This window comes from Eretmochelys imbricata, chromosome 4 (assembly GCF_965152235.1).
Source record: "Eretmochelys imbricata isolate rEreImb1 chromosome 4, rEreImb1.hap1, whole genome shotgun sequence".
Taxonomy (NCBI): Eukaryota; Metazoa; Chordata; order Testudines; family Cheloniidae; genus Eretmochelys; species Eretmochelys imbricata.
Window position 1 is genome coordinate 137,196,187 of NC_135575.1, and position 26,518 is coordinate 137,222,704.

The following is a 26,518-nucleotide window of genomic DNA, read 5'->3' on the forward strand; positions in this document are numbered from 1 at the left end:
TGTACAAAAACAAAAGTTTGGACTAAATTTGACCCAGCACTGTCCCTTTAATATCATGGTCAACCCCATGCAATGCAGCATGTCCTGCAGTTTCCGTGGACATTTTATTAGGAATTAGCAGGTTAGCTACTAGCCTAGATGTTTTCACTCTCAATAACTTCCTACTGAAGAAGATAAGAATCGTGCAATTGATTACACCAGGGGTTCTCAAACATCACTGCACCGCAACACCCTCCTGACAAAAAAAATTACTACACAACTCCAGTACAGGGAACTGAAGCCTGAGCTCGCCCGAGCCCCACTGTCCCAGGTGGGGTTCAGGGGCAAAGCCAAAGCCCAGCCCCACTGCCCCGAGTAGGAGGGCCAAAGTGCAGCCCAAGGGCTTCAGCCCCGGGCAAGGGGCCTGTAACCTGAACTCCACCACTGCACCAGGCGGTGGGGGTAGGGCTTTGGCCCCGGATGGTGGGGCTTGGGTTTCAGCTTCAGCCCCAGGCCCTAGCAAGTCTAATGCCAGCCCTGGTGACCCCATTAAAATGGGGTCGCGGCCAGTGGTGAGCTAGAACCGGTTGTTAAATTTAGAAGTCCTTTTAGAACCGGTTGTTCCACGAGGGACAACCAGTTCTAAAAGGGCTTCTAAATTTAACTGGCCAAAAGTGGCGCCTTAGGCACCGACTCCATAAGTGCTCCAGGCCTGGAGCACCCAAGGTGAAAATTTGGTGGGTGGCAGCTCCCCCCCCCACCCCCAGCTCACCTCCGCTCCACCTCCGCCTCCTCCTCTGAATTCACCTCCCCACTCTACTTCTCCACCCCCACAGGCTTCCCGCGAATCAGCTGGCTTCCTGCTCAGGCCCAGGGATGCGCAGGTGAGCTGGGGCAGGGGGGTGCGAGGGGGGCCGCCCACGCCGCAGCAGGTAACCTGGGGGGGGGGCACCCGCAGGGGAACCACTCCCCGCCCCAGCTCACCTCCACCTCCCTGGGCCTGAGCGGGAAGCCGCTGCCTGCTTCTCAGCCTGCCCCGGCTTCTCACTGAACAGTTGATTCGTGGGAAGTCGGGCGGGGGGGGTGCGGAGAAGCGGAGCGGTGCTTTCAGGGGAGGAGGCACAGGCAGAGCGGAGGTGATCTGGGGCCAGGCGCAGGGTGGGGAGCTGCCAGTGGATGCTCTGCATCCACCAATTTTCCCAGTGGGTGCTCCAGCCCCAGAGCACCCACGGAGTCGGCGTCTAAGGCGCCACTTTTGATGTGATCAGTGGGGGAGCAGCCGCTCCCCCCCTAGCTACGCTCCCCTGCCCCTAGGAACCAGAGGGACCTGCTGGATGCTTCCTGGGAGCTGCCCCAGGTAAGCACCTCCGGGACTCCTCACCTCGTCCCCTGGCAGGTACCTCTGGCTCTTAGGGGTGGGGTGGGCACCCACTATGATGGCCTACAAGACCCTCCTGCCCGGTTCTGGGGGCAGTCAGGGGACAGGGGAGGGGGGTGGATGGGGCAGGAGTCCAGGGGGGGCAGGCATCAGGGAACGCTGGGAGGCTGGATGGGGCAGGAGTCCCGGGCGGCGGGGGTGGGCAACGACCCCCTCGTGGGGTGAGGAAGGAACCCGTTGTTAAGATTTTGGCAGCTCATCACTGGTCGCGACCCACTTTAGGGTCCCCACCCACAGTTTGAGAACCGCTGGATTACACCATCAGATAGTGCTTAACATGTAAATTCAGTCATAATGTCATTCCAAAAAAAAAAAGGAGTACTTGTGGCACCTTAGAGTTAGTCTCTAAGGTGCCACAAGTACTCCTTTTCTTTTTGCGAATACAGACTAACACGGCTGCTACTCTGAAAAATGCCATTCCAAGTATGCTAACATTTACAGTGGGTTCACTGTTAGAAGTGATGCTATCAAGTTGTACAAATGAGTCACTATTTCAAAGCAAATCCCCAGACATTTGGTTTTCCAAGCCAAGAACAATTTCAAAAGGAAATAAAGTGCCAGTGGAAGTTATCCGTCGAGGCCCTGAATGTGCAAAGACTTACATGGGCACATAAAGCATGTGCTCAAGTCTTTGCAAAATCAGGGCCTAAATGTGTTAATATTTAAGGCATTGCAACTTCTGAACATACCCACAGAGCATGCAGTCTGGTGGAAATGATTCAGACCAGCAGTCAATGGTACAGTGCTCATAAATATTTCAGGTTTGAAGTGACAGTGATCTTATTACCTGGGATCTTCATACAATCCATAGCATACAAGATTATTAGCAGGAATAGTATATAAAACATGTAGGTCAGTCTGTGGTCCTCATTCCACTAGTATGAATTGGCATTAATACTGACTTCCAAATAGAATCTTGCTCTTTTTCTTTCAATCATCAGCATTTTTTAAAGTAGCACAAAATACTAGCATATTCTTCTTTATTTTTACCAAATTTTGCTGTCACAGCACAAACGAAAAAGGAAAAGCCATTTCCTTTCATTTTCTCCTGTGAGGAGGCGTTGTGAGGAATGTAATTAAATACCGTACAGGGAAACTAAAAATAGTCTAGCTCACCTGTATATTTAGAAACTCATTAACTGACATTACTCAAAGCAGATAAGCCAGTTATTTCCTGAAGTAAGTGGCATGATAAATTCTTTAGAAGTGTGAAGTTAATCATATTCTTTTACACAGATAATTTTACACAGTTAATTATATTCTTTTACACAGATACTCCATTTAGTTCCAGGGCCCTTCAGGGCTTGAAAAATCAAGTAGTTCCAATACCAATCTCATTTGAATAAGGCCTTGTCTACACTACAGGGAAAAACCGATCTAAGCTACACAATTTGAGTTACATGACTAGCATAACTCAAGTCGCTGTGTAGCTTATACCTACTTACTGCGGGGTCCATACTATGGGATGTTGACAGGAAACGCTCTCCCTTACTCGATTCCCCTTACTCTTCTCGATCTGGTGGAGTACAGGAGTCGACGGGAGAGCGATCTGCAGTTGATTTAGCAGGTCTTCACTAGACCTGTTAAATCAACTGCCGATGCACTGATGGCCGAGCGTCGATCCCCTGGTAAGTGTAGACAAGTCCTTAGTAAGCGAATAGTATACAGTCCTCATAAAATAGGTCTGCTGCTCCCATTAACATACATATTTAGCTATAATATGTATTTCCCATGCACCACTGTGATGCAGCACCTGACTGTTACTATGTGTATATCAGACCAATGCAGAAGCCATATATATATAATCAAAGCAGAACACTCCACCTCTTCTTTGTTATTGCCCTGAGTGGAATTCTGAAAAACTTGTCTATGTTGAGTTGCAACTAACTCCACGAGTGGTCTCATTGGAACTGCAGCTACTAAGTAAGGGTATCTGAATTTAGACCTTAAGTAACTGTCTTCAAGGGTATGTCTTCACTGCAGATTACCTGAGTTATCAGCACCCGGATCTATGCACACAGCTTAGCCTAGCCCAGGTGCGAGCAAACACACTGCAAAGCCTGTGTCCTAACTGGTGCTATGCTCCCCTGCATGTGTCACTAGGACTTCAGGGGGCATATCCCATGAGTTTTTGTGCTGCAGAAAGCTGAGCTGCTTTGATTCTTTCCCAATGGACTTATGGAAAAACTTGTCTGTGCTTCAGAGAACATGAGGGGAATTGTGGGAAGGCACTGGAGGACTATCAGCAATTGAATGGTTTAGCTTGCATCCTCATTGTCAAATGGGTGGGCTACCCACTCAAGTGAAAGTGGTACCCAAGTTCTAGCCTACACCTCCAGTCAGGCCAGCTGGCCCAGGTTTAAAGAACTACCAACCTCGGATGAGAGGGCTTTGTGTGTGGACACGAGGGGGGTTAGGGGCAACACTAAAGAAAACACTGAGTTACCTCTGCAGTGAAGACATACCCCAAGGAAGAGATCACTAGGCCACGCCTGCGCTTTGTCACTGAGGAGGAGGGGCTGCGTATAAAGGCCTTGCAAGCTGACCTAATAGGAGGAAAACTTGAGCTACTCCTGATCACCAGTAGCAAAGAATTCAACAGCCAAGAACCCTCCACCAGGAACAATATGCCCTCAAATACAGAGGGCCAGATCACCAGCTGGTACACACAGGCGTGACTCCAGTGAAGTCAAACTTAAACCAGTTTATACCAGCTAAGGATGTGGCTTTGAATATTTAAACCATGAGGAATGTTTTCAAAGAGACTGGAGATCCGGAGATGAAAGGCCCTCTGAGCCAGAATCTGGCAGCCTTGCTCCTGTACAGAAGCAAAGGGGATACTCACAGGTGCATCTACATTAGACAAGAAGGTACATTCTGTGCTACCAGTAGGTAAATGAACCTCGTGGGTCTTATGGAATCACCTCCCTAATGCCAACTAACTAGTTTAATTTTTGACCAGGTTCTCTGTATTCATTAACTTGGGCCTCTAGCTGGTCTTCTTTCACTTTATTTAGCCCGGCCTTACGTCACTTACTGTATTTTACTCTATAAACTCACCACAGTAAATAAACATGAGTGCCTGTGACCTTTCAGAAGGGAAATGAATGAAAAGGCTATTTGACAAATCTAAACTCTGGAGTCTGAATAGGGCACTTCAAATGCTGGCGAGACTTGGCACAGAGATTAGAATGGGAAATGTGTCATTTACTCCCTGTGGGCTGTGTCCAAGATATCCTTGATCATGCATGTGAGTGGAGGGGAGTGTTAAAGGTCTGGAATATTAAAGAGCCAATATTTTCCCTGTGGAATTTTTTGTACTGTACTAATATAGGGCCTAATTTTGCCTTCCCTGTTCACTATGTTACTCTGTGGCCTTGCCTTCTCTAGGAAGAAAGGGGTGTTCTTGCCTCATGTTAGCTAACACATGGTAACTAACACAAGGAAAAATCCTAGTGAAGACAGGCAATTTGGAGCCTAAGGTTTACCTCAACTAGCTAATACACGTTATACTCCTGGGGGCATTTTGCACCAAAAAATTAAAAATTCTGCGCAAGATATTTTAAAATTCTGCAAATTTTATTTGTTGAATAAATGTGGAGGCTCCAGCATGGCATTGGGAAGCACAGGCCACTGGTTGGACGAATGTGGGAGACCATCCTGCAGCACCCCCACCCCTGGGAAACGGACTCAGCAGTGAGGCTGCACCCAACCCTGACACAGCATGAGGACTGGACCTGCCCCAGGAACACCACCCCCTTCCATGCCAGTTGCACCAGGTGTGGACAGGCAGGATCCAAGTGTGGAGGGGCTTAGTGTGGGGGGATCCAGGTGTGGATTGAGAGGGTTCTGTGTGGGACAATCAGGGTGCAGGTGGCTCAGTGGGGGGATCTGGATGCACAGGGCCTTGTTGGGGGTTTTTGGGCACAATGGTAATGGGACTCTGCAGGAGGGTCCAGGTGAAGGTGGTTGGGGCTCAGCGGTGGGGGGTCTGTGTGTGTGGGGGATAGAGCTAGGCAGGGTGTCTGGGTTTGGGGAACTCAGTGGGGGGTACAGTTGTTCGGGGGTGGGGCTCAGTGGGGTGGGAATCCAGGTACAACTGACTGGGGCTCAGTGCGGTGGGGATCCAGATGCGGTGGCTCATCGGGGTGGTTCAGGTGCAGGGCAAGTGGGGCTTATCAGGGAGGTTCTGAACACAGGGGGTGAGGATTGACGGGAGGATCTGGGTATGAGGGGGTCCAGATGCATGGGGGTTGGGTGGATGGGGGAGCAGCAGCTGTACAGGGATCCCTCCCCCTGCAGCTGAAGAGCAATGGGTACAGGAAGTGGTGGGGTGTAGTTTACAGAGCTTTCTGCAGCTGGGGGAGGGTCTGACCCAGCCCCAGATGCTGTGCAGCGGAAGAGGAAGTTTTCTCCTATGGCATCCAACCTTTGCTCTTGGCTAAGAACATTCAGTAATCTGCTGACCACAGAATGTAGGTATCTTGGGGTACACATACACTGCAGCTGGGAGTGAGTCATCCAGGCCGAGCAGACAGACACGCTACCTCTGCCTGAGCTAGAACACTAAAAATAGCAGTGTGGACATTGCGGCACGAGCTAGTCACCTGAGGGAAAGGCTACCTGACCCCCTGGCTTGGCACTCAGGTGGCTAGCCCGGGCTGCCGCCCAAGCCACACCATCCATGCTGCTACTTTTAGCATGCTAGCTGGAGTAGAGCTAGTGCATGTCCGTCTACCTGGGCTGGGATGAGATCAGATTAGAATTCGTATTCCTATCCCACGTTAGCTAATTCATGATAAGTAATGTGAAGCAAATGCCTAATGAAGACAGGGCAGTTGGTAGTGTTAATGTTACTCCTGTCGGGGAATTCTGTGCCACGGTGCATGCGCAGAATGTATGTCCCCCGCAGATTTCTTTGCCTCCCCGTATTAAAATGACTTTCTGATGGGGCAGCAAAGGGAAGCCACAAAAGCGGTCATGCGACTCTCCCCAGCAGTATGTTTCAGGTGCCCAGGGCAGCCAGCAGAGAGGTAAATCACTGTGGGGTAAGGGGTGGGACTGGGGAAGTCCCGGCTCCCTACCCTGTGCCAGGCTCAGCTGCTAGTCCTGGCTGGTCTGGGGAGGATGAGACTTCCTAGTTCACACATTCAAGTTACTGGAGAAAAATACCCTTCCCTACCCTCAGCCACGCTGAACTCTGTTTATAAAGCCAATTGATCACCAACACCTTCACTTCACAATAATACTTTACACTTCTGCAGAGCTTTTCATCTAAAGCTCTGAGTGCTTGGGAAGCTCTGTGCCCCACACATGAACAATAACCCATTGCACCCAGAAGCCGGGTAATTGCATGCTAAAATACACATTTGCAGGTGCAAATGACCAGGAAATGGCTTTAAGAGGATATCTAACAAATTAACCCTCGTAATAATACAAACTCTTGCCGGAAGTGTGAGACGAGAGAGTCTGATACAACGGTACAAAAACATTTTCCTTACCAAGTCTGACGCTTTGCACTCTGCCTCCAATTCTGTCAGACGCCTCAAGGATTGTTACATCCGTGAAACCGTTTTCCAGGAGAGATTTTGTAGCTGACAGGCCCGCAAGGCCAGCACCAATAACTACTATTCGAGGCTGTCGTTTTCTCCGTAGGCCACTACTAAGAGGATCATCAGTGCTGTCTGAAGATGTTTCACAACTTTGCATGCCGTCCAAGCTCTCCTTCTAAGGAATCTAGGGAAAAGCAAACAAACAGGTTCAAGGAACTAAGCCAACAACTCTCCACGCTTCACGAAGATTTCTTCTCTCAGCACAGAAGCAAATTTGGGGGTGCCTCTAGATATATGACTAGCAGAAAAGAAAGTCAACCTATGAACTAGAACAAGCCCTTTCAAATGGGAACCACAGAAAGGGCAACAAAGATCAGCCTGGAATGTAAGAGTTTCTGGTCTCGACTCTGGAGCATCAATAGTTGAACCTATTGCAGTCTCCACCCTCTATATTGTAACCATGTAACAATTTCCAGCAAATTCATAGGATTTCTGACCTCCTGTCTCTTTATATAACCTACTGAGGTGGCAATTTTGTGGTAGAGAAAAAAAACACACCCTGTGACAACTAGCTGTTCAAAGAAGTAATGTAACTTTATTCTGCTTCTGTGGCAACCACAAAGCATAAGCTTTAGATCATATAAATATGATACTAGGTAAATGGGACTTAGCTCAAAGCAGAAAGACCAGATATCAAACCAATAGCTGAACGGAAAGTGCAGGTGGGGAGGAGAATCTTGGGTTTGCTCGTTAGAGGGCTATTTGATTATTGCATTGTTAAGAAATGTGACTAAATGCACTAATGATCACAAAACAGTCACACTACTTTTCACTTCTGAGGTACCATTCCTTTGAGGATCTCAAAGCACTTTGCACATATTAACTAAACTTCTCCACCTCTGTGCAGTATGCAGAGATCAGATATGGAGGAGACAGATGATGGTCCAAGTTCAGCAGTCATGTAAACGGTGGTATAAATAGCAAAACTGCATCCATCTAGCATCCAGATGCTATTTCTTGAAACTGTGCCATTTTAAATCAGTTTAGAAACTGGTTTGAAATTGGTGCAACTTCAGCCAGGTTTATACTTGGAATCCTTTGCCAGTATAGCTATACTATACCAGCAAAGCACTCCTAGCGTGGACTAGGGTGACCAGATAGCAAGTGTGAAAAATCAGGACGGGATGCGGGGGTCAGAGGTGCCTATAAAAGAAAAAGCCCCAAATATTGGGCCTGTCCCTATAAAATCAGGACATCTCGTCACCCTAGTATGGACACAGCTTATACCATCAAACCAGTGCTTGTGCCACTATAATTCATTCCAGTCCTCCTAAGCATAATAAGCTATAACAGTAAAAGGACAGTTTTACCAGTCTATCTGCATCTACAATAAAGGCTTTTCCCAGCACTGCTATGTCTGCCTGTAGGGAGCCAGGGTGGCTCCCCTCCGAACCAGAGGGTAAAGAGCCACCCTTGCAGCCTGAGTGGGCGGGGCCAGGCCAAGCTTCCGCCAATCCCCGGAAGGAAAAGGGTGGGACAGGAAGTACAAAGGGCGGGGCCCTCTGCCCAGTGAAGAGAGCACCAGGGAGGAAGACAGACACAGGCTGTCGGCTGTTCCCTCGCGATCCTGCTGCTGACCCAGGCGAAGCCCTGGGCAAGGAGGAGCCTGACCGGGGGGAAGGCCTGTGGCAACCAGGGCTGCCCGCCGCTGAATACCCAGAGGACCTGGAGGGGCCTGACTGCAGCCCGGGCCAGCGGGAGTCCGATACCGAGGGGGAGCGGGGTTGGCCCGCAGCGGAATACGCGGGGGAGATGGAGGGACCGGAGTGGCCCGCAGCGGAATACCCGGGGGAGATGGAGGGACCGGAGTGGCCCGCAGCGGAATACCTGGACGAGATGGAGGGACCGGAGTGGCCCGTAGCGGAATACCTGGATGAGATGGAGGGACCGGAGTGGCCCGCAGCGGAATACCCGGGGGAGATGGAGGGACCGGAGTGGCCCGCAGCGGAATACCTGGATGAGATGGAGGGACCGGAGTGGCCCGCAGCGGAATACCCGGGGGAGATGGAGGGACCGGAGTGGCCCGTAGCGGAATACCCGGGGGAGATGGAGGGACCAGAGTGGCCCGCAGCGGAATACCCGGGGGAGATGGAGGGACCGGAGTGGCCCGCAGTGGAATACCCAGGGGAGATGGAGGGACCGGAGTGGCCCGCAGTGGAATACCCGGGGGAGATGGAGGGACCGGAGTGGCCCGTAGCGGAATACCTGGGGGAGATGAAGGGACCGGAGTGGCCCGTAGCGGAATACCCGGGGGAGATGGAGGGACCGGAGTGGCCCGCAGCAGAATACCCGGGGGAGATGGAGGGACCGGAGTGGCCCGCAGCGGAAGACCTGGACAAGATGGAGGGACCGGAGTGGCCCGCAGCGGAATACCCGGGGGAGATGGAGGGACCGGAGCGACCCGCCTGAGAGACCGGGTAGGAACTAGCCCAGGGGCCGAACTACACCGTGGGGTGAGTGTGTTTGGTCAGCGGGCGCGAACGGTCCCGCTGACCCAGCGGCGGGACTTTTGCCTCCCGCCACTGTCGGGGCCCTGGGCTGGAACGCAGTGGAGTTGGGTGGGCCTGCATTCCCCTGCCCCAGCACTCCCCTGCCCGAGGGGCGCGCTACTGACTCGTGCCAGCACACCTTCCCCGCTAATTCCCCAGCACCCGGAAGGTGTGGCTGAGGCCTGCCCCGGAGCCCATTGCTCTCCATCGGCCCTAGGGGCTCAGAGGACTGACCAACGCCTGTCACATTGCCACAAATCACACCTCTTCACGCCCCTGATCAATATCAGTACACCAGCAAAAGATTGTAGTCTTCATGGTGTGGACGCATTTCTAAGCAGCAATGTTTAATTAACAAGACTCTAGTCAATTTCATTGCTGTTATTTAGAACCTATTGGCCATTGTTGCTGGCTATGGGCAAGCAGGAGTGTGCACTGGAGTTATTTATGGGGAAGTTGGAGCCGAACATCGGAGGCTGAAGGAGTAGCAGAGAACTCTTTCCTTCGTTTTGCATACAAGCTCTTGAGTAGGGCGAAGACACAAAACTCCTTTCTTTCAGCAGCTGGGGGTAGGTTACAGCTTCAGGTTTTAGATACTTAGGAGCCAGAGGCTGATATGCTATTTGACTGGGCTTCCTACCATGGCGTGTCTCCCCTTCCCCTCAACACCAATCCCTCACCCATACCTCATTTCTTTTTCACCCACCTCCCGATAGAAGGTGTCTCATAGATTTCTCAATTCCTGCTGTTCCAATGTGCACCAGTGGCCTGTAAAATCAATCAAGGATCCATTCCTACCAATTCCAAACAAACAAATTCAAGAATCTTACACTGCTCAAGGTAGGAAGTCAGACACTTTTGGTTCTTTTAGGGCTGTCAAGAGATTAAAAAGATGTATTGTGTGATTAATCGCGCCGTTAAACAAAAATAGAATGCCATTTATTTAAATATTTTTGATGTCTCCTACGTTTTCAAATATATTGATCTCAATTACAACAGAGAATACAAGTATACAGTGCTCACTTTATATTTTTATTACAAATATTTGCACTGTAAAAAACAAAAGAAATAGTATTTTTCAGTTCCCCCATTACAAGTACTGTAGTGCAATCTCTTTATCATGAAAGTTGAACTTACAAATTATATACAAAAAAACTGCATTCAAAAAGAAAACAATGTAAAACTTTAAAGCCTACAAGTCCACTCAGTCCTGCTTCTTGTTCAGCCAATCGCTCAGACAAACAAGTTTGTTTACATTTGCAGGAGATAATGCTGCCCACTTCTTGTTTCCAGTGTCACCTGAAAGTGAGAACAGGCATTCGCATGGCATCGTTGTAGCCAGCGTCGCAAGATATTTACGTGACAGATGCACTAAAGATTCATATGTCCCTTCATGCTTCAACCACCATTCCAGGGGACATGCGTCCATGCTGATGACAGGTTCTGCTCGATAACAATCCAAAGCAGTGTGGACCAATGCATGTTCATTTTCATCATCTGAGTCAGATGTCACCAGCACAAGGTTGATTTTCTTTTTTGGTGGTTCAGATTCTGTAGTTTCCACATCAGAATGTTGCTCTTTTAAGACTTCTGAAACCATGCTCCACACCTCATCCGTCTCAGATTTTGGAAGGAACTGCAGATACTTAAACCTTGGGTCTTGTGCTGTACCTATCTTTAGAAATCTCACATTGGTACCTTCAATTCTCCTGTGAAAGTGTTCTTAAAACGAACAAAATGTGCTAGGTCATCATCGATAACATGTTATATATGGCATGCTATAACATGAAATATATGGCAAAACAGAGCAGGAGACATACAATTCTCCCCCAGGGAGTTCAGTCACAAATTTTATTAAAACTTTTTTTTTAACGAGCATCATCAGCATGGAAGCACGTCCTCTGGAATAGGGGACGAAGCATGAAGGGGCATATGAATGTTTAGCATATCTGGCATGTAAATACCTTGCAATGCCGGCTACAAAAGTGCCATATGAACACCTGTTCTCACTTTCAAGTGACATTTTAAATAAGATGCAGGCAGCATTATCTCCCGTAAATGTAAACAAACTTGTTTGTCTTAGCAATTGTGTGAACAAGAAGTAGGACTGAGTGGACTTGTAGGCACTAAAGTGTTACACTGTTTTGTTTTTAAGTGCAGTTATGTAACAAAAAAAAATCTACATTTCTAAACTCCACTTTCATGATAAAGAGGTTGCACTAGGGCAGGGGTTCTCAAACTGGGGGTTGGGACCCCACAGGGGGTCGCGAGGTTATTACATGTGGGGTCAGGAGCTGTCAGCCTCCACCCAAACCCCGCTTTGCCTCCAGCATTTATTATGGTGTTAAATACATTAAAAGGTGTTTTTAATGTATATAGAGGCTTGCTGTGTGAAAGGGGTCACCAGTAAAAAAGTTTGAGAACCACTGCACAAGAGTGTTTTTATGCAGTGAGTTGAAAAACACTATTTCTTTTGTTTATCATTTTTAGAGTGCAAATATTAGTAATAAAAATAATAAAGTATAGTGAGCACTGTGCACTTTGTATTCTGTGTTGTAATTGAAATCAATATATTTGAAAAAGTAGCAAAACATCCAAAAATATTTAATAAATTTCAATTAGTATTCTATTCTACAGTGCGATTAATTGTTTTGAGTTAATTGCGATTAATTGACAGCCCTAATTTCTTTGAAATACTAGACGGACAGGGAGCCAGGATCCTTGGGTTCTGCCACTGGATCATTGTGAGAAAATTATATCACTTCCCTGTCCTGCAGTTTATCCATCTGCAAACTGGGTTATAAAAGTCTCAGAGGTAGTTTAAAGCTTAATTACCATTGTGTAAAGCACAAAGTGTAAAGTAACGTCTGTTATAAAGGTTATACTATAATTAAAACTGAGTACTTTTTTTCACTCAGGTAAAATATGGTGATGTATTTTAGGATTTAATGCAATCAACATGAGTTTTAAAAATTCTTCAAACAATCATCTTCTCCATGCCAGTTGTGGGAACTCTCAGATACTGTATTGATGAGTATGTTATAAAGGCCTGGATATGGAACAGTCCCCTCTACCGTTTATAATACTGTAAGCTTTAAACAGGAACTACTGTCTCAGATCTCCAGTACAGCATTCTCAACTTAATAAAGAGGATGTTCTCACGCCACCAAAAACTTAAAGAACATGTGGGTTCCCTTTCTGTTCAGCATTTTCATTTTGGTTTACAAGATCTGTCTAGACAGATGAGACAATAACAGGGTATTTCATATGCCATGTACAATGTAGAAACCACCATTATTTAGCTTGCTCAAATTTTACTATACAACTTACAGAGGGGAAGACAATTAAAATAATAGGATCCTAGTCTTCCAAACCATAATATGCAGTAAAATGACGATACTATATAAAAATCTATAATTCCGCACTGCACATTATTTCACTGTCAATTAATATAGTGTGTTGGGCTCGTAAGAAAGAGGAGCGCATGAATCATGGGTCTATTGGACATAATACCTTCAGTATCTGCCAGGCAGCAAGACAGCACCAAAGCCAATGTGTAAGTGTAACCCTTCACTCCAACACTGAAAGAAGTTTGCAAGGTTTGGGCTTTTAAGGTTTTGTCTTCACTGCCAAAACAAAAAAAAAGGGGGGGGAGGTTTTTTCCATGAGAGAACTAGCGCACATTAGCTAGCCTGCGATAAAATCCCAGTGGAGACAAGGCATCTGTAGTTTGACCACGAGGTAAACCAGGCAAGTATAGTGCTGACCTCCCGCAGCCACCTTCCAGTCAAACTGCAGTGCCTCATCTCCACTAGGATTTTTATCCTGCTGTAAAAACTCCCAACTTTTCTGCAGGGAAGACAGAGCCTTTAGTTTCACCATCTCCCCACTTCCACTTAGCCTCATCTACCCACTACTGCCTCCATTCTGGTTTTAATTACCTGCACTTCCCTGCTCGCCTTCCTCCACCTGCTTCTCCACTCCATACTCCCTCACCCACCCCACCTACTTTCATTCAGCTCCCCTCACCGCTTGCCCTCTTCTCTATTCCTACTTCGCAGAGTTAAACAAGCCATGATTCTGCTTCCAAGAAGTACCGACACATGTCTGCAAAAATAAATCCATCACCAAGATGTGCATGGAAACATCAAAGCAAACTCAAGGGCTTGTAACTGCAATGCTTGCTCTCTTCACCGCCTATGGACTCCCTGTACGTTTATCGCCAGTGGTCATCTCAGTTCAGCAACCGATCCTGCACCTGGTTCCCTTTGGGTGGGCCCTTGCCCCTGTGCATAGCCTTTTTGACTTCCAGCAGGACAGCACGCAAGAGGGGAAGTCCAAGCAGATGATCCAGTTGCAGATCAGGGTCTTAGGTTGTAAGAGTTCTGGGCAGGGACAAAGTCTTATTTGTTTGAAGGCACCTAGCTTACTTTGGTCCCTCTATAAATAATTAATACAGCTATTAATAATTACTTGTTTATTTCTGTTTCTCTGTCTTATCTTTCAGAATACAAGGCCTTCAGGGCAGGGACTATCTTCTGTTCTTTTTGTACAGTGTCTAGCATAATGGGGCCTGCCAAAATACAAATAAATAGTCATTACAAACTGAGCACAATACAGCACAACCTGTTTAATTCTGGGCAAGCCAAATTATCATGATGTGGTTAGTAACAGTGTAGCACCCAGGAGCCCCAATCATGGACCAGGACCCCATTGTGCGAGGTGCTGTACAAACAAAGAACAAAAAGACTCGCCCTGTCCTGAAGAGTTTACAATCAAATTCTGAAGTCCATACTCCCTTTTACTCAAGCAGACTCCCACTGAGCACTTTGTGCTCAACATTCCTTCAGCGGAAGTTCAACCTGAGTGAAGACTTCAGCATTTGGCCCATATCTTGGGCTTCTCATTTTTCTTACCATTCAAATTCTTACCCACTCTTATGCCTTGTCTACACTTGAAATGTAGGTCCGTTTAGCTATGGCACTCAGAGGTGTGAAAAATCCACACTGCTGAGCACCACAGCCATGCCAATCTAATCCCCTGTGTAGACACAGTTAGGTCAAGGGAAGTATTCTTTCCTTGACCAACTTACCATCGTGTAGGGAGGTGGACTTACGACAGTAATGGAAGAACCCCTTCATTGCTATAATGTGTGTCTACCTCACAGTGGAGACAAACAGGCCTTCTCTACACACAAAAGATGTACCACTAACTATACTGATATAGTTAAAGGGGTACAACATGCGTAATGTGAACAGTTACATCAGTATAAAGATGCTCTTACCAGTAGAGCTTATCCACATAAGGGAAGGGAAAGACAACAAAGCAGGCCATGTCTACACTACGAAAGTACTCCAATTTTACAGAAGTCGATTTTTGGAAACAGATTGTATAAAGTCAAGTGCATGCGTCCACACTAAGCACATTAATTCAGCGATGTGCGTCCACAGTACCGTGGCAAGCGTCGACATTCCGAGCGGTGCACTGTGGGTAGCTATCCCACAGTTCCCGCAGTCCACGCTGCCCATTGGAATTCTGGGCTGAGCTCCCAATGCCTGATGGGGCCAAAAATTTGTCGTGGGTGGTTATGGGTAAATGTCATCAGACAACCCTCCCTCCCTTCATGAAAGCAACAGCAGACCATCATTTCGCACCCTTTTCCCTGGATCGCCCGAGCAAATGCCGTAGCACAGCAAGCATGGAGCCCGTTCAGCTCACCTCAAGCATTATCGTGCAGTTTATGCAGAACCAGCTCCTGAAAAACCAGGCGGGGAGGTGACGGAAGCGCGGTGATGAAGACATGAACACAGATTTCTCTAAAACCACAGTCCCCAGCAATTTAGAGATCATGGTGTTACTGGGGCAGGCTCATACTGTGGAACGCCGATTCTGGGCCCGGGAAACAAGCACAGACAGGTTTGACCGCATAGTGTTGCAGGTTTGGGATGATTCCCAATGGCTCCGAAACTTTCGCATGCGTAAGGGCACTTTCATGGAGCTTTGTAACTTGCTTTTCCCTGCCCTGAAGCGCAAGAATACCAAGATGAGAGCAGCCCTCACAGTTCACAAGCGAGTGGCAATAGCCCTGTGGAAGCCTGCAAAGCCAGACAGCTACCGCTCAGTCGGTAATCAATTTGGAATGGGCAAATCTATTGTGGGGGTTGCTGTGATGCAAGTAGCCGACGCAATCATTGAGCTGCTGCTATCAAAGGTAGTGACTCTGGGAAATGTGCCAGTCATACTAGATGGCTTTGCTGCAATGGGATTCCCTAACTGTGGTGGGGCTACTGATGGAACGCATATCCCTATCTTGGGAGGTTTCAGAGTAGCAGCCGTGTTAGTCTGTATTCGCAGAAAGAAAAGGAGTACTTGTGGCACCTTAGAGACGAACCCATTTATTTGAGCATAAGCTTTCGTGAGCTACAGCTCACTTCATCGGATGCAGCCAGTACATAGACCGCAAGGGGTACTTTTCAATGGTGCTGCAAGCACTGGTGGATCACAAGGGACATTTCACCAACATCAACGTGGGATGGCCGGGAAAGGTTCATGACGCTCGCGTCTTCAGGAACTCTGGTCTGTTTAAATGGCTGCAGGAAGGGATTTACTTCCCAGACCAGAAAATAACTGTTGGGTATGTTGAAATGCCTATAGTTATCCTTGGAGACCCAGCCTACCCCTTAATGCCCTAGCTTATGAAGCTGTACTCAGGCACCCTGGATGGTAGAAAGGAGCTGTTCAACTATAGACTGAGCAAGTGCAGAATGGTGGTAGAGTGTGCATTTGGACGTTTAAAGGGTCACTGGCGTAGTTTACTGACTAGCTTAGACCTCAGTGAAACCAATATTCCCATTGTTATTGCTGCTTGCTGTGTGCTCCAGAATCTCTGTGAGAGTAAGGGGGAGATGTTTGTGGCGGGGTGGGAGGTTGAGGCAAATCGCCTGGCTGCTGAATACGCGCAGCCAGACACCAGGGCGGTTAGAGGAGCACAGCAGGAAGCGCTGAGCATCAGAGAAGCTTTGAAAACTAGTTTCATGACTGGCCAGGGTACTGTGTGACACTTCTGTTTGTTTCTCCTTGATGAAAACCCACCCCCTTGGTTGCCTCTAAATTCCCTGTAAGCCACCCACCCTCCCCACTTCAATCACAGCTTGCTTGCAAAGGAAATAAAGTCACTATCATTTAAAAAACATGTATTCTTTATTAATTGATTATAAAAATAGGGATATAACTCACAAGGTAGCCCTGGTGGGGTGTGGGAGGAGGGTGGGAGTGAAGGAAAAGGCCACTTTAAAATTTCTTGAATGACAGCCTTCTTTTACTTGGGCTGTCCACTAGGGTGGAGTGGTTGGGTGCCCGGAGCCTCTCCCTCCCCTCCCCCCAACTCCGCGTTCTTGGGCATCTGGGTGAGGAGGCTATGGAACTTGGGGAGGAGGGAGGGCGGTTAAACAGGGGCTGCAGCAGCAGTCTGTGATCCTGCTGCCATTCATGAACCTCCCGCAGTAGCCCCAGCATTGCCTCATGCCTCCTCTGATTTTCCTGCTGCCACCTCTCCTCACATTCATCAGCCACTTTTCTGTACTCTGCTATTGTGTCCCTCCACACATTCTGCTGAGCTCTGTCAGTGCTGGACGACTGCATGAGCTCAGAGAACATTTCATCGCGTGTGCGTTTTTTTCGCCGCCTTATCTGAGATAGCCTTTGGGTCAGAGGAGGGAGGCTTGAAACATTTGCAGCTGCTGGAGGAAAAAAAGGGAGTGAAGTATTTTAAAAGATACATTATACAGAACAATAGCTATACTCTTTCACGGTGAACAACACTATTCACAGAATATCAGGATTGGAAGGGACCTCAGGAGGTCATCTAGTCCAACCCTCTGCTCAAAGCAGGACCAATCCCCAACTAAATTATCCCAGCCAGGGCTTTGTCAAGCCTGACCTTAAAAACTTCTAAGGAAGGAGATTCCACCACCTCCCTAGGTAAGGCATTCCAGTGCTTCAACACCCTCCGAGTGAAAAAGTTTTTCCTAATATCCAACTTAAACCTCCCCCACTGCAACTTGAGACCATTACTCCTTGTTCTGTCATCAGCTACCAGTGAGAACAGACTAGAGCCATCCTCTTTGGAACCCCCTTTCAGGTACTTGAAAGCAGCTATCAAATCCCCCCTCATTCTTCTCTTCTGCAGACTAAACAATCCCAGTTCCCTCAGGCCTCTCCTCATAAGTTAGGTGTTCCAGTCCCCTAATCATTTTTGTTGCCCTCCGCTGGGTGCTTTCCAATTTTTCCACATCCTTCTTGTAGTGTGGGGCCCAAAACTAGACACAGTACTCAAGATGAGGGCCTCACCAATGTCGAATAGAGGGGAACGATCACATCCCTCGATCTGCTGGCAATGCCCCTACTTATACAGCCCAAAATGCCACTGGCCTTCTTGGCACACTGTTGACTCATACCCAGCTTCTCGTCCACTGTAACCCGTAGGTCCTTTTCTGCAGAACTGCTGCCTAGCCATTCGGTCCCTAGTCTGTAGCAGTGCATTGGATTCTTCCGTCCTAAGTGCAGGACCAACCCTTGGGGCACTCCACTTGACACCGGCTGCCAGCTAGACATGGAGCCATTGATCACTACCCGTTGAGCCCGACAATCTAGCCAACTTTCTACCCACCTTGCAGTGCATCCATCCAGCCCATACTTCTTTAACTTGCTGGCAAGAATACTGTGGGAGACGGTGTCAAAAGCTTTTCTAAGTCAAGGAACAACACGTCCACTGCTTTCCCCTCATCCACAGAGCCAGTTATCTCATCATAGAAGGCAATTAGATTACTCAGGCATGATTTGCCCTTGGTGAATCCATGCTGACTGTTCCTGATCACTTTCCTCTCCTCTAAGTGCTTCAGAATTGATTCCTCTAGGACCTGCTCCATGATTTTTGCAGGGACTGAGGTGAGGCTGACTGGCCTGTAGTTCCCAGGATCCTCCTTCTTCCCTTTTTTAAAGATGGGCACTACATTAGCCTTTTTCCAGTCATCCGGGAATTCCGCCGATCGCCATGAGTTTTCAAAGATAACGGGCAATGGCTCTGCAATCACATCCGCCAACTCCTTTAGCACTCTCAGATGCAACGCATCCGGCCCCATGGACTTGTGCACATCCAGCTTTTCTACATAGTCCCATACCACTTCTTTCTCCACAGAGGGCTGGTCACCTCCTCCCCATGCTATGCTGCCCAGTGCAGTAGTCTGGGAGCTGACCTTGTTCGTGAAGACAGAGGCAAAAAAAGCATTGAGTACATTAGCTTTTTCCACGTCCTCTGTCACTAGGTTGCCTCCCTCATTCAGTAAGGGGCCCACACTTTCCTTGACTTTCTTCTTGTTGCTAACATACCTGAAGAAACCCTTCTTGTTACTCTTAACATCTCTTGCTAGCTGCGACTCCAGGTGTGATTTGGCCTTCCTGATTTCACTCCTGCATGCCCGAGCAGTATTTTTATACTCCTCCCTGGTCATTTGTCCAGTCTTCCACTTCTTGTAAGCTTCTTTTTTGTGTTTAAGATCAGCAAGGATTTCACTGTGAAGCCAAGCTGGTCGCCTGCCATATTTACTATTCTTTCTACACATCGGGATGCTTTGTCCCTGTAACCTCAATAAGGATTCTTTAAAATACAGCCAGCTCTCCTGGACTCCTTTCCCCCTCATGTTATTCTCCCAGGGGATCCTGCCCATCAGTTCCCTGAGGGAGTCAAAGTCTGCTTTTCTGAAGTCCAGGGTCCGTATTCTGCTGCTCTCCTTTCTTCCCTGTGTACAGAGCACGTGTGATTTTGGTACAAGGTCACATTTTGCATCTTATGTTGAGTGCCTGTGGCTTTGGGGTTAGCGATCACACACGCCGGGCCGGGCAACAGAATTCGGCTTGCAGGCGGCCATGGTAAGCCATAGTCTTTTGGCTTCTGCAACCTTCATAACAGCAGCGCCCTCCTCTCCCATACCAAGCAAAGCACGTTGTGTTGGCCATTTAGTGCTGCAGTTTTCCTGTTAACGTGGAGCAGCAGAAACCAAACTAACCCCCCGCCCCCATCCAATTCTCTGGGATGATTGCTTACCCCTCCCCCCACCATGTGGCTGGTATCAGGGAAGATACCTGCTAGCCAAACACGAACAGCTCAGCACCAATGCCCGCCCTGTCCTCCCACCACATGGCTAACTGCGGGGAGGATTTCTTTTCAGCCACAGGCAAACAGCCCAGCAGAAACAGCCACCTCTGAATGTTCCCTTAATTAAATTCCCCTATTTCAACCAGGTTACCATGAACGCTATCACTCTCCTGAGGATAACACAGAGCGATAAAGAACGGATGTTGCTTGAATACCAGCAAACACTGGGACCATACACTGCCAGGCTTTGTCATACAATGATACCAGATTACCTGCTACTAGCATGGCGTGGTAAAGTGTCCTACCATGGGGGACGGAATAAGGCTGCTCTCCCCAGAAACCTTCTGCAAAGGCTTTTAGAGTACCTCCAAGAGAGCTTCATGAAGATGTCCCTGGAGGATTTCCGCTCCATCCCCAGACACGTTAACAGACTTTTCCAGTAGCTGTACTGGCCACGAATGCATCCCAAGTCCTCAGCGCTACTTAATCATTAAAAAACGCTTGCTTTTATAACATATATTATATTTAAAAAGGTACACTCACCAGAGGTCCCTTCTCCGGCTTCACTGGGTTGGGAGGGTATTTCAGTCAGGGTGAGAAAAAGATCCTGGCTGTCGGGGAGAACAGTGTGCTGTGTGCTCTCCTCAAGCTCGTCCTCCTCCTCCTCATCTTTCCCATCCGCAAAATCCTCAGCCATGGCAGAGAGTACCCCATCATCAAAGTCCACGGACAGGGGTGGGGTAGTGGTGGCGGCCCCCCCTAGAATTGCATGCAGCTCAGCGTAGAAGTGGCATGTCTGGGGCTCTGTCCCGGAGCGTCCGTTTGATTGTTTGGTTTTCTGGTACGCTTGTCTGAGCTCCTTAAGTTTCACGCGGCACTGTGTTGCGTCCCTGCTGTAGCCTGTGTCTCTCATGGCCTCGGAGATCTTTTGAAATGTTTTGGCATTTCGCCTTTTGGAGCGTAGTTCTGATACCACAGATTCCTCTCCCCATACAGAGATCAGATCCAGTACCTCCCGTTCGGTCCAGGCTGGAGCTCTTTTTCAGTTCTGGGACTGCATGGTCACCTGTGCTGATGAGCTCTGCATGGTCACCTCTGCTGATGAGCTCGCTTGGCCAAACAGGAAATGAGATTCAAAAGTTCCCGGGGCTTTTCCTGTACACCTGGCCAGTGCATCTGAGTTCAGAGTGCTGTCCAGAGCGGTCACAATGGTGCACTGTGGGGTAGCTCCCAGAGGCCAGTACCTTCGAATTGTGTCCACGCTAACCCTAATTCAAAACGGCAATGTCGATTTCAGCGCTAATCCCCTCCTTGGGGAGGAGTACAGAAATCAGTTTTAAGAGCCCTTTATGTCGAAAAAAATGGCTTCGTTGTGTGGACAGGTGCAGGGTTAATTCAATTTAACGCTGATAAATCTGACATAAACTCGTAGTGTAGACCAGGCCTAAGAGGCCTTTATAATGGTATAACTGCATCCAATCAAGAAGTTGCACTGGAATAGCTATTTAGGTTAAAAAAGGTCACACTCCTAACTGAAAATAGTTATACTGGTATAAAAATCTGTGTACAAATCAGGACTGACTGTTCAGCTAAGGTTTGCTCCAGCAGCATTTTCCCTTAAAAAGAAACGATAATAGGTTTCTCTAAGTTATTCCCTCCTCCACATGCAAGACAACCCCCTGCATCCATACTCTTTGCACTGCCCACTTATTCACATAGAAGTCCACCCCAGCAACACTAGAGAAGCAAAAACCGATGCTAGTCTTCTGTGCTCCAAATTCAGCAGCTACAGCTACAGTCCTGAACAAGCCTAGAGATCTATCCATTTTATAAACTTCCTCTCATCTTATCAGACTTTTGTCAGCAAAATCCTGCAGTACACAAGTCAGACAATTATATTCCAGCACTAAACCCAGAGGATTAAGGTAGTCCGTAGCTGCTTCTTTACTGTTTTCTTGGAATGTGGCACTCTCCTGATATGGCTTTGTTTCTCTAGGATCCTGAGGGAGCAGATATCAAAGAGAATAGTAAACCAGTAAGCAAACTTGGCAGGAATATTGCCAAGGGTCAGACAAAATTAAAAAAGCAAACAAGGCCATTCTGAGCCAAAGCTGCCACAATGTCCTTAACTCACCTAAAGTAGACTGTAGAATATGCACTAGCCACACGTATGAGCTGCATGCTGAAGTAGGTGCATACTACCGTGCTGTAATAATGGACAAATGGGACAAATTCTGAGTTGTGTCTCTACAGACTATTCCCAGGCTCATTTGTGTGGGTTTGGTTTTTTAGACACTATTCTCGAATGAACGTCTTAGCGCTTATGAAAGGTGCCTGTTGAGGTGCTAAAATTAACAAAAGCTATATCCAACCAGCGGGGGGGGAAATCCCTCCTGACCCACCGACTCCCTCAAGCGCAAAAGGACAAATTTAACACAGTCAGTTGCATGGAGTATTTTTTAATTTCAGTGAAACAAGATTGAAAGGTTATCCTGCACTGGAAACCTAGACACCAGCACCAGGTTTGTGTGGGACAGCAAAATGAAATAGACTAACTCAGTTTTCATTGTACAGTCCAATGGAAGAAGAAGAGAGAAACACAGTACGCATAAGACAAAAAGAAGGACCTTACATTTAAATAATTTTAATTATCTAAGACATCGTCAATATCTGTAAGGATACCACACTCACATAGTATATACTACATAAGAGATGCTTTGATCCAAAAATACCTACATAGTGTGAAGATTTCTGATAGCAGAGGATTCTTTAAGCAAGCAGACAGAGGCATAGCAAGTGGCTGAAAGCTGAACCTAGACAAATTCAGACTAGGAATATGACCTGTATTGTATCACTGTTTACTTGTGCTCCCCCGCCTGTCTGTATTCATCTGCTTGTCTCTTGGTTTACATTTAGATGGTTAAGTTCTTTGGGGCAGGGACCATTTTTTGTTTGTTTTTGTTCTGTGTTTGTACGGCACCTCGCACAGTGGGGTCTTGGCCCATGATTAGGACACCAAGTTGCTAAATAATAACTAGTAATTGTAATTAACCATTGGCACAACTCCCCTGAGGCTGCAGTGGATTCTCCATCATTTGAAAAAAGAAAAGGAGTACTTGTGGCACCTTAGAGACTAACAAATTTATTTGAGCATAAGCTCTCATGTAGCTCACAAAAGCTTATGCTCAAATAAATTTGTTAGTCTCTAAGGTGCCACAAGTACTCCTTTTCTTTTTGCAGATACAGACGAACACGGCTGCTACTCTGAAATCCATTATTTGAAGTTTTTAAATCACGGCAAGGTGTCTTTCTAAAAAGATATGCTCTAGCTCAGCCAGAAGTGATTGTCTTGATGCAGGAATTACTGGGAGAAATTCTGTGGCCTGTTTTATGCAAGTCAGCCTAGATAATCATAATGGCCCTTGCTGGCCTTAATCTAGGAAATCTATAACTACGCACACAAACGTGTATGTATGTAAAATAATATGTTTAATTTGTGTCCATATAATATACCAACACACATGGGAGTGTGTGCTGTTCTCAGTGTCCCTTAAAGAATAAAGGATTACACAATACCCAGAAGCATGCTTCCTCCTCTCCAAACAATCCAAAACAATCTTAAATAAATGGACTGAAAATGCATTTTTCAACAGGCTATTCTCCCCCCGCCCTGCCAAAAAAAAGATTGTTATTTGAAAGCAGAGCTAATGGAATCCATATACATAAGGTTCACACAACAGAAGCAGGAATGGCAATATATTTAGCAGATGTAAAGATAATGCACAGTGTGGCTATTATCTCATTAAGTAGCCTAGCACTACTCGAATCAAGCAAACATATAACAAGCCAGGCTCTAATGAGTAACCTTTATCTAATTAACTGCACTGAGAAAGTATTCAATTATCTTCTCTAATGTACATTTTTCTTTTCCTTTTTCTTTTTTTAAACCAAGGAAGGGCAAGGAAGTGTTTGGAAGGATAATAAACATCTTCAGGCTGCCAGCAGTTACCTCCCTGCATGCCCCCTCCTTTCTGAAAATGCAGGCTGTCCGTTGGATATACACTGCCTGGCACAGAACAGTGTGTGCTTTTTAACAGATTAAAAAATACGCCTGAAGTAGCAGGCAGAGTGGCAGGAGGATCGTACTGTTTGCTGCTACGCTGCCTATCGCCAGTACCTCCCGCATCTTAATTGCAGTCATCCTGTCTCCCAGAACAATAAACAAGCATTTTGTAATTTCTCCCTCTTGTACACTCTAATTAGTCCTCTAACAACAAGTGCATTAAACATCACTGCCTGTTGCTCTGAAACATGATCTCAGTGCTCTCAAAACTAAAGTTGCCCAACTGAAATATCATCCTGATTCCCCCCCCTCCCCTGCCCCTTTCCCAAGCTCCCAGGCTGGCAGCCAAATTAAGACCATTCACGATGCTTTTCAGCACAACTGTTTACACCAGCACAGGTTAAGTACCAGCACCATTTCACTGAAGGCAGAATAAGTAATAAATAAAACTCAAGTACACCACATCAGTCTGATGCTGTTATAAAATTCCTATATATCTAACTATTGCAACTTGACACCTGTGTGTTGAATTCCAGTTGTAACACCACCCCCTCACTCAGTGTCATTTCACCATCTTCATCCTTGGCCTCTGACTTTGTTTATTCAGATTTGGTTCTTTACTCTCCTTTGTCAATACTCACACCCTTGTACTTAGCATTTCATTGTGGGCAATAAATAAATACACTGCAGATAGTTAAATGCGGGGTATTAAACGTTAAAATGCTGTTATACTGCAGGGAGAATAAAAAGTAGCACCTCCTTACTCGAAAGCAGCACTGGCTAGTGAGTAAAGCAAGGGACTGTGTTCGAGGGATTCATTCCTGCCTTTCCCACCAAATATGTTACCGCCAGCAAGTGTCCCATCTCCAAACTCTAATAACTCTAATACAGCTTTGTAAAGTACTTTGAGATCCTCAGATGAAAGGTGATACATACAAGGGCAAAGTATTATTACTCACATCAGCTCCCTCTGCATTCACATCCGCTTATTTAGGTGAAAGAAACAAGTTTTTACTCCTGATAGCACTGCATGACCTGTTCTGCTTCATGCTTCACTGGCTGTATTCCCATTACAGACGCCAAAGCGACGACTCAAGACGCAGAAACAAGGTGGCTTGATTTCCAGAGTGCTGATGAAATTTACAGGGCTGGTGGTTAGTTTATAAGTCAAAAGATAACTTTCCTATGATTTTAATCTTTGGTGAAAGTCAGCCTCCCCCCACAAAGCCCAAGCAATCAGGCTTTGTGCGGGATGCTAAGCAGATGTTGAGGGGAATGCAAATCAATTGTATGTGTATTACATTAGCCCCTAAAGGCCCCAACCAGGGATTACGTCCCCTTCGTGGCAGGCACTGCACAAGTTTGCAGCAAAAAGACAGTCCTTGTCACGAAGTCTTGTTTAGTCTTACAGTTTTGTTTACTGACAAGACACAATAGGCGGATGAAACAAACAGACAAGGAAGGATAATGAGGATGATGATATGAGCATGTTTTCACTTAGACTAGCTATGCACACAGCATAGCACATGCCCCTATTGGCTGGAACAGCGGCTTCCACTGCCCTCCCATGTCCCCCACGCATGGTTTTCAGGCCACGGGATTTGTACACTTGCAGATCCTATGGCCCTGATCCCAACTCGCCCCAACATCACCTCAAAGCCAGCCTATCTGGAGGCAGCACGGAGACCTCAGGCTAGATTCTGTGCTGTGTCACCTGAATGATGCAGCCCAAAAGACACAGCCCAGAAGGACGGGGAAAGGAAGGTGGCAGAAGGACAGCTTTAAGCCACCTTTGTCCTGCCCAGATTCTGGACTCCTGAGGGCCTAAAAAGGCAGCCTTACCAGGATTGCATGTCACCTGCTCTGCAGCCCAGAATCCTCATAGCACCGAAGCTACAAGCATATCACCCCTCCTGCCTCCCTACCTCCAGGCCTGCCTGGGCACTCCCCCTTGTGCCAGGGTCTGCAAAGGGGGAGCAGCACAAGCTCATCCCTCTAGAGCAGGGGTTCCCAAACTTGGTTCACGGCTTGTTCAGGGTAAGCCCCTGGCGGGCCGCAAGACACTTTGTTTACCTGAGCGTCCGCAGGTACGGCCGCTCGAAGCTCCCAATGGCCGCAGTTCACCATTCCCGGCCAATGGGAGCTGCGGGAAGCGACGCGGGCTGGGCCACCTCTTCCCGCAGCTCCCATTGGCCGGGAACGTTGGTGAACTGCAGTCACTGGGATCTGCGAGCTGCTGTACCTGCGGACATTCAGGTAAACAAAGCGTCTCGCGGCCCGCCAGGAGCCTACCCTGAAGAAGCCGCAAACCAAGTTTGGGAACCCCTGCTCTAGAGCAGCCTACAGTGAACCCCCATTTTCTCTAGACCAGGACCCCCTTTTCCATGTCAGAACCCACCCTACCCCTGAGGTCCCTCTGCTTCCATCTAGCCACCCTCCACCCCCATTTAACATTATCAGAAAGGCAGGGGCACTACAATCCCCTGACACATGTTTGCATCTCCCAGGCTGAGAACCTGCTCCTTCAATACATACATAAAACTCCTATTAACACAGTGACTAGGGCACCAGACTGGGCTCCTATTCCCAGTTTGGCCATTGATGCAGTGTGTGACCTTGGGCAAGCTACTTCAGCTCTGTGCCTCAGTTTCCCTCACCCACCAAAAATGGTATAATAAAGACCCATCTTTGTAAAGTTAATTTCTAGTTTTAAGTATTATACTAATGAACATTAGATACTATAGAGACAAAGGACCTCAATATAATACATCAAGAGTAGCACTT

The 26,518-nt window shown here is 47.3% G+C and overlaps 1 protein-coding gene across 2 annotated transcripts in view; it reads right to left on the reverse strand.

The window, feature by feature from the left end:
• SMOX (spermine oxidase) overlaps positions 1 to 26,518 on the reverse strand; it is a 95,071-nt gene that overhangs the window by 33,863 nt on the left and 34,690 nt on the right. For both annotated transcript variants that reach the window (XM_077816020.1, XM_077816019.1), the window contains exon 2: positions 6,919 to 7,153. In XM_077816020.1, coding sequence (XP_077672146.1) covers positions 6,919 to 7,126 — 208 coding nt within the window. In that variant the 5' untranslated portion in view covers positions 7,127 to 7,153. The remainder of the gene's footprint in view (positions 1 to 6,918; positions 7,154 to 26,518) is intronic.